At 38.5% G+C, this 7,987-nt stretch overlaps 1 protein-coding gene across 1 annotated transcript in view; it reads right to left on the bottom strand.

Moving 5' to 3' along the window:
- Positions 1–2,703: 2,703 nt before the first annotated feature.
- The window catches only part of WDR25 (WD repeat domain 25), a 64,890-nt gene continuing 59,606 nt past the window's right edge, over positions 2,704–7,987 (bottom strand). The window contains exons 4-6 of the mRNA XM_069858813.1: positions 6,369–6,539; positions 3,971–4,111; positions 2,704–3,582 (exon numbers count right to left, since the gene is read on the bottom strand). Of these exons, the coding sequence (XP_069714914.1) occupies positions 3,361–3,582; positions 3,971–4,111; positions 6,369–6,539 (534 nt within the window). The 3' untranslated portion in view covers positions 2,704–3,360. The remainder of the gene's footprint in view (positions 3,583–3,970; positions 4,112–6,368; positions 6,540–7,987) is intronic.

Below are 7,987 nucleotides of genomic sequence, written 5' to 3'. Positions count from 1 at the left end.
TATTTTAATACACCTTAAGATTATACAGTATCAAACTTTATTTTATTTTTCTCAACTACCTTTAATAAATTTTAAGGTTTTCCCTCCCCACTCTATAAATAGTCTAAAATTTATACTTGCAAGATAATTTCAGGAGTGATAAATGCCAGACACCAGAAACACACCTCAGGACATAAGATAACCTTAAGCAACAGCATGGGTAATACTGCATAGTGCAATTACTTTTCTACACAACATGTGTGATTACTCACAAAGATTGCTCTCTCAGATCTTTCACTCTATGCAGAGGTGCTCTCAGCTGCAGCTGAATGCACTGAGAGCTCATTCAGATACAGAGCAGCCTCCACATGGGCTGGGGCCTCATTTCTAACATGAGCTCACATTTTTATTTCAGAGAACTGTCTCAACATTGTATTTAATAAAACAAGTACAGATAGCCTCTTGTGGAGATAATAGGATGCATCACATAACTGCAGTGCTGCCCATCCTTTATACAGACACAACTGGTTTCCAGAAGTTTTAAAGTGGCAATAGCACATTTTTTAACTGAAACACCCAGAGGGAAGGACACAGAGCCACCCTCTTAGAAAATGTTATACAGCTGTGATTCAGCCAGCCCAAAGATAACCAGCTACTACTTCCCTTTCAGCTGAACTCCTTCCATCATTTACCAAGATCCACCAGTTTAATTAGGAGTAACTCATCAAATCACTGAACCAGTTGTCATTTAAAGGGTCCAACTGGCTTGTAGGCTAGAGGGACAGTCAAGAGCAAAATTCAGGCTCCTATGAAAAAACAAATTGCTGAACAAGGAAGTAGGATATTAAGAGTTTTGCGGGAAAAAAAAAAAACCTAAAGTCACTTGCACTACATTGCATGGTTCACTAAAATTTAATACCCTGCTTTTTAAAACCTGTCATAACTGTTGACAGGATGATTAAAGCCTCATAGCCACAATATTTTGATCCAGACTTCAAACAATGTAACTGTGGATTCACAGTATTGGTACAGGCTTCACAACAAGTATAAGCAAACTATGAACCAAAGGAGTACATTTTGCTCATTACTTAATTAAAAGCTGCCATTTGCAAGAGTGTTCGGAAAGTTTTGCTCTCAAAAAGCTCTTGTAAATGAGTATGTGAAAAATGATTTAAAATCCCTTGCATTTGTGCCAATAAGAAAAAAATCAGAAGAACAAAAAGGTGGTAGAGGAAAAGTTGCTATTATACATGACTTCTGGATTCTATAACAGAGATAATTAACACAAGTTTTCTGAGTGTGTTAAAATAACTGTAGAGACTCATCAGAACACATATAAGTTAAACTTATAGCACTGACTGCAAGGTAGTACATCTTTATGCACAGATAAAGTTGGGAATACATACAGTTTATGTGATGCAAAGATATATTTTTTTCAATGATACCTATATGTATACACAAACACACACTTGTAAAATGGATAGTAATTTCTAGAACCAAGCAATACAAGTCAAAGAGGCAAATATCACGGTGGGAGTCTGCTACAACCCACCCAACCAGGATGAAGAGGCAGACAAAATTCTGTATAGGCAGCTGGGAGAAATTTCACAATCACTAGCCCTTGTTCTCATGGGAGACTTCAACCCACTTCACGATCACGAAATGATAGGTTTTGATTCTTGGGGTGGGGAGTGCGGTGGTGCAGCAGAACTGCCATCTTGGACTTCCCAAGAGCAGACTTCAGCCTGTTTAGGAGACTGATCATCATTGTTCCTTAGGAGGCAGTCCTGAAGGGCAAGGAAGTCCAGGAAGGGTGAACATTCTTCAAGAAGGAACTCTTAAAGGTGCAGAGGCAGGCCATCCCCATGTGCCAAAAGATGAGCCGGCAAGGAAGAAGGTGAGCCTGGCTGAACAGAGAGCTTTGGCTGGAACTCAAGAAAAAAAAAAAAAAAGAAAAAAAACCACACTTTCTGACCTCTGGAATAAGGGGCAGGCAGCTTAGGATGACTACAAAGATGTTGTGAAGCTAAGCAGGGAGAAAATTGGAACGGACAAAGCTCAAATAGAACTTAATCTGGCTACTGCCATGATGGACAATATGAAATAAACAAAAGGAAATGGCCTGAAGTTGCACCAGGGGAGGTTTTTCCTGGGTATTAAGAAAAATTTCTTCACTTCAAGGGTTGTCAAGCATTGGACAAGGCTGTCCAGGGAAGTGGTTGAGTCACCATCCCTGGAGGTATTTAAAAGATGCATAGATGTGGTGCTTAGGGCCATGGTTTAGTGATGGAGTGGCAGTGCTAGGTTAAGGGTTGGACTTAATGATCTCAAAATTCTTTTCCAACTTAAATGATTCTATGATTCATTCAAAGTGCAGGGAATGCAAATTTAAAACGCATTTACAAACAATCTGTACCTATGTAAATACATGGTTATGGCCTAATGAATTTTCTATTTGCTGCAGAATAGCTCAGTTCCTGTCTGAATGCAAAAACGAATCCCCAGTACCGAATAGCATAATGACAATTTTCTATGTCTAAGTGACATCAAGTATGAAGAACTACACGTGCTTGCCATACATTAGGGTAACATTAATTGTTACCCACCCAAGTATCAATTCCATCATAATCTTGAGTACTAACTTGTCAAGAATAACAGGAGTAAAACAGTGAAATACAGACACCACGTATTAAAAAAAGTTTATTTTTTTAATTAAAAATATTTACACATAGTTTTGCTTTGATTATGTACAGTCACAAACGTAAGTTTAATACTCAGGTTTAAACATCCAGATTTCAAGAACACAAACATACTGACTTCAAAATTAGTTTCAATTTATCTGGCACACCTTTCCCTGGAACTCTCAGAAGGCATTTTACAATAAGCTGAGCTGCTAACAGCCACCCCTTTCCAAAACAAGCAGTCCCACCTGCACTGTTATCTTCACCCTTCTTTTGTGTAGAAGCTATTTTGCTTTGAACTACACTATTGCTTGTCTAACCCCCCAGTGACCAGGTCAGGGAGTTGAACTAATGACAACCTGGTTTAAGAAAGCTGCATTGAAAAGCTACATAAATAGAGCAATAATCTTCTTCCTGTTTAGCTACTCACACAAGGGTGGGGCTAGATGAGCACTAGAAGATTGACACAAAAGTGACAGAAGATTATCACCACAGTCAAGACCACTTCTTTGCCCAGCAGCTAAGTACAAGACCACCTTAACTCCATTATGAAAGCATACACTTAGAGGTCATCGAAGAAAAGACAACAGTTTCTCCTGCTTACAACACATCATAACAAAATTTCACATTGCATAGCATGGTTTATTTCCTCCACATTTGACAGACTAACAGGAGACACCCTGAAAAGTAACTCTGCTCATTATTGCCAGATCTTGATTTCTCCAGCCCAATTACATGTTGCAAGGAGCGATGGTAAAACTGGGTGAAATATTCCACTCAGACAAGCTTCTTCATGTGCAGATAAAGTGCGAATAATCCTAGCAGTGTGATAGTTGTAGAAAAACACTTTGCCATCTGAACTTCCTGTCACTAAAAGTGTTCCATCTGGAGAAAATTCACAGCCCACTGCAAATCCTTCCACCTGTGAAGATCAATGACAGTGTAAATCCTGATGTTGATTAGAAAGTTCATTGAGATATACTCAGAATTAATATAGTAAAAAAAAACCCAAATTGTATCTTTAAATAAATATACACTAAGGACTTCTCCAGGTGTTTATTAAGACACAGCTATAACACAAACTTATTTAATCAAGCCATTAAGTATTAATAAAGTCTTCTAATAACTATTTTCTACAGAATGCATATGATTCAAAATAGACTGGCACATGGGAAAGCAAATGAAGCCAATTAATATCTATCACTGATTTATAATCAAACTCTATTAGCAGACTTATTAATGAGCACAGGTACTTTGCCATCTATCTTCTTTCTAGACTTGGATACTAAGCTCTCACTGAAGACGGATACCTTATGTCCTTCGTATCTTTTCTTCTTGTTGATTCGGTAAGGTCGCTGGGCAGAAAACAAAGCCATGTAGTTCCCGTTTGTCTGAGCAACAAACTTAGATTCTCTTGGGTGCAGAGTCAGACTAGGGCAGGTGTAACGCTCCTGAAAATAATTTTAAAGAAAGTCTTGTTGTATGAAACAATAGATTTGTTCAAATGAATCAGTTTATCTTTTGACACACCTGAAAGATCTGAAAAAGACATTAAACCAACAGAAATATCAAATCAAATCTCTACTACGATTTCCTAGATACTGACCAAAATCCCATCTCCCTCCAAACCATAATCACAATCCAGAACAACTGCAGAAAGGTAACTCCAACCCGGTGTTACTTAATCATCTGCTTCCTGCCCAAGGAAAACTGAAGTTTGAATATGAAAGTGAATCGTCTTCTCCCGTATCCCTTCCTTCATAGCCACACTGTGCCTTCCATGCTACTTTGTACAGTTCCCCATCCTCCAACCTCTCAGTTCTGGCCACACTGACAGGAACAGAAATCACTCCATTTCCACAGACGACACCCCACACACACGCCCCCGCACCATTTTTATATTATTTTAAAAACTAAAAAAGCCAAGCCCAGATTATTCTTAGCCTGCTAAGTCAGAACTAGACTGCTGATGGCTGTACATTCATAAGTATCTGCAAAAATTAACCACACTTGGCTTTACACTAGTGTTCCTATTAAAACTGAATTAAGATTACTTTCACAACTCAGCATGGTGACAGCATCAGAAAAGAACTGCTCTCACAAGGTTTCCACCGGGTCCAAAACTCTTCTAGTTTCAGCCTGACACAATGACATAGCGCTGAATTTTGATGTCAGGAACACAAACTAAGAGAGCTTTGTGTGTAGGATGTGTCTGCATGTGAAGGACACCAGGCTGACAGTGACTACTGGACACCATGGGTTATGTGGTAGACTGGGAAGAGGATCCAGACTGTTTTTGCAATGTGGTTTGGAAGTGATGAACTGAGAAAGAAGTTCTGGGTATCATAAGGTATTTGGCACAGAAAACAAAACAGCTTCAGGCAGCTTGTCTAGTTAGGAGTGTGCTTTGTGGTAGAGCACTGCTTGCGTCTGGGGGAGAAACTGAGTCTAACAGCAAGGGATCAGAATGCTCAACACAATCTGCAGGAGCCCTGTGCTGTTATGCTGGATTTACTGTAGTAATGGGTTATTTTAGAGCACTTAAATTATTCATTTGTTAATGCGGACAAGCAAAAGATCAAGTGTTCTGTTGGGACCTAATCTGTTTGGAGAATTCAGGGATTCTTTCCTATCCTGAAGAGTTCAAAGGTGAAATTCAGAAAAGCAAAGCAGGGTTTCCAAAGTCACCACCAAGTTTCATTTATTCACAGCATGGAAGAGGGGGAAAACTCTCCACTTCAGAGATGCTGTAATCCCCAGGAGGCTAGCTCTGTGGTTTGTTTGTTTGGTGGGGGAGAAGGAGAAAAAAGTTGTTTGTTTTTTACTCCTTGATATTGAATCTGACTGGTCTGTACATTATATATTTATACCTTTCTTTTTTCCTTATTGCCTATCCAAGATATTGATAGATGCATTATTGGACAAAGGCATAACTGTGAAAATTAGACATTAAACAATCCTATTAGATCACCAACAACATGTCCGCATCAGTAGAGATATGTTCATTTCAGCCAAAAAAGCATCTGTATACAATCCAATCCCATTTTACATAGGATACAAGACTTGGGTTTTCAAAAAAGACCCAGGGAGCTGGAATTGTCTGTTAACTACCCCGGTAATCTCCTCTGAAGATATCAGACTTTCTAGACAATTCAGTCCATTAAATATCTTGCCTGGACAGATTACTGAGAGAAACACTGCACCTGCACTGATAAAAGTAAATTTTGCATCTGTGATTATGCTGTACTAGATTATCTATATGCACATATTAAATTGCTACTACTATGTGAATATTAAACTCAATTTGTCAATAACCCTCATTGCAGCTGAATAAAAATATATCATTCTGCTGTCAAAGGGAAAGTGTGGAAAAAGAAACTTGGTGCTATAGCAAGTACTGCCGTGCACCCCTGGCAAGCCAGAATTACACTGCAGTGGCCTTACCACTTAGGTACCTTAGACGTCAGTGAATGAGCACTGAAATGTAAATATTTTTAACAAAAGCAGACCTATCAGTCTTCAAGGTCATTTCTAAGAGTAAGTAAGTGTTTTTAAAATACAACCCAAAGAAAGCTGTCAACTTACATTAAGAGGATTTTACACATCGCACAATAATCTTACAGAAAATCGAAAGCTTTTTTTTTTTACAACATTGACAAGCATGAAGTACTAAGTCATGACCCAAACAATACTAATTGGTAATCTTACATGAAAAATCTGATTGGAGATTTTTGCAGCACTTTGGAAGTCCCATGCAATAATCGTACGATCAGCTGAGTCCCGGCTTACTGCATCTGTGCTTGTAAGAAATTCTCTTCCTTCCGGGAGAAAGAGTATATCCAATGTCTGTTGTACTGCAGCTTTGTAAACTCTTAACACCTAGTGGATAAAAAATTTGTTACTTTTTGAGAGATTAGGAGAACATGATAACCTATATTTTCTTTCTTTGTATTAATAACTATCTCAAACAAATTATATATTATTTTAAAATGTGAAAATGTAAATGTTGTAGTATAAGTGTATTAAATAGCTTGTTAATGTACATAAAGAACGCACACACAGGAAAATTAAATGAGATAAAAGAAAGCATCAGCTTTTACTATGTATCATATGTGTGTGTATATATATATCTAAAAGACACTGTTATGTATTCACAAGGAACTGGAGTTAGATCCAAAAAGAGCTTTAGACAACATGATGTCATGGAGCTGTGTCTACATAAACTCCCTTCTATTTTTTTAACTCAGAGCACTTTGAGGATCAACCTGAAGATCTTTCCTTCCTCCTTCCAGGTTACTTGAGAAATGCAAGGATTTGGCCTTTTGTTTGCTAATTCTTCAACTAATTATAGACCCAGGGAGAGGAAAGGAAAGTAATTAGGTTAGTAGGGATTTAGGGCTTTCAGGTATGAAAAGGACATGGCAGGAAATGTATATTCTTGTTGATCATTCCAGAATTAATTATAAATCACTACTTATGACTGGGGATGAGTAAACTTGATGATTCACAACTCTCCTGGTCCCATGCTGCTGTGTATCACTGCAAGTCACTTGCAAGTGGTTAGACCCCAGTGTCAGGACCATAGAGGATGGGAGCAAAGCTTGCATGCTCAGTCAGAAACTGCCTACAAGGCTGACATAGACATCCTGAGCAGAAGAGTGCCCCGCTCACCCCACATAAGAAACTTCAATTCCATTAATGACTCATTCTGACACCCTCTTCCAAAAAAAAAAAAAAAAAAAGCCCAAGCAGAGTTTGTTCTTTTAAACTGCTGCCAGAGAATGGGGGATTGAAACGACAGGAACACTGCTGTGAAACAGTTCAGTGCTTTAAGGACTCACCCAGGATCTCACCTTTGTCTACGGGAATTCAATCCCATACTTCCCACCTCATCTGCCTACAGACTGTCCTGCCAAGAGGCAGCCTGCTGCTTCTGCTGAAGCAGAGGCTTTTTCTGCCACTCTGCTGAAAACAGAGCAGCCAGAAAGAGTCATCAGTACTTCAAAGCATGTAAATAATGAGCCTCATCCATTAGATCCCATCACATAGTTGATGCATATAAACAATCTCTAAAGAAGTCATGATGTAAAAGGATATACGAAAGCTCCCAGATTTTCTTCCCTAATCAAACCTACCCGAGTTCCCAAATCTATATTCTCTTTCAGGGCTTATACTGAAGTGAGTTGGATGCATGTAGAAATGAGTCCTCAGCTACAGGATTCTGAATATTTTAATAGACTGAGAGTCGGATCTTAAAAAGTAAGATATTTTGAACTATTCTAAGGAATATATGAATAACTTGAATTTCCTTTCTTTCTACCTTTCTT

This window comes from Phaenicophaeus curvirostris, chromosome 5, assembly GCF_032191515.1.
Source record: "Phaenicophaeus curvirostris isolate KB17595 chromosome 5, BPBGC_Pcur_1.0, whole genome shotgun sequence".
Taxonomy (NCBI): Eukaryota; Metazoa; Chordata; class Aves; order Cuculiformes; family Cuculidae; genus Phaenicophaeus; species Phaenicophaeus curvirostris.
The sequence above is the reverse complement of the archived record's forward strand: the minus strand, read 5'-3'. Positions and strand labels throughout refer to the sequence as shown.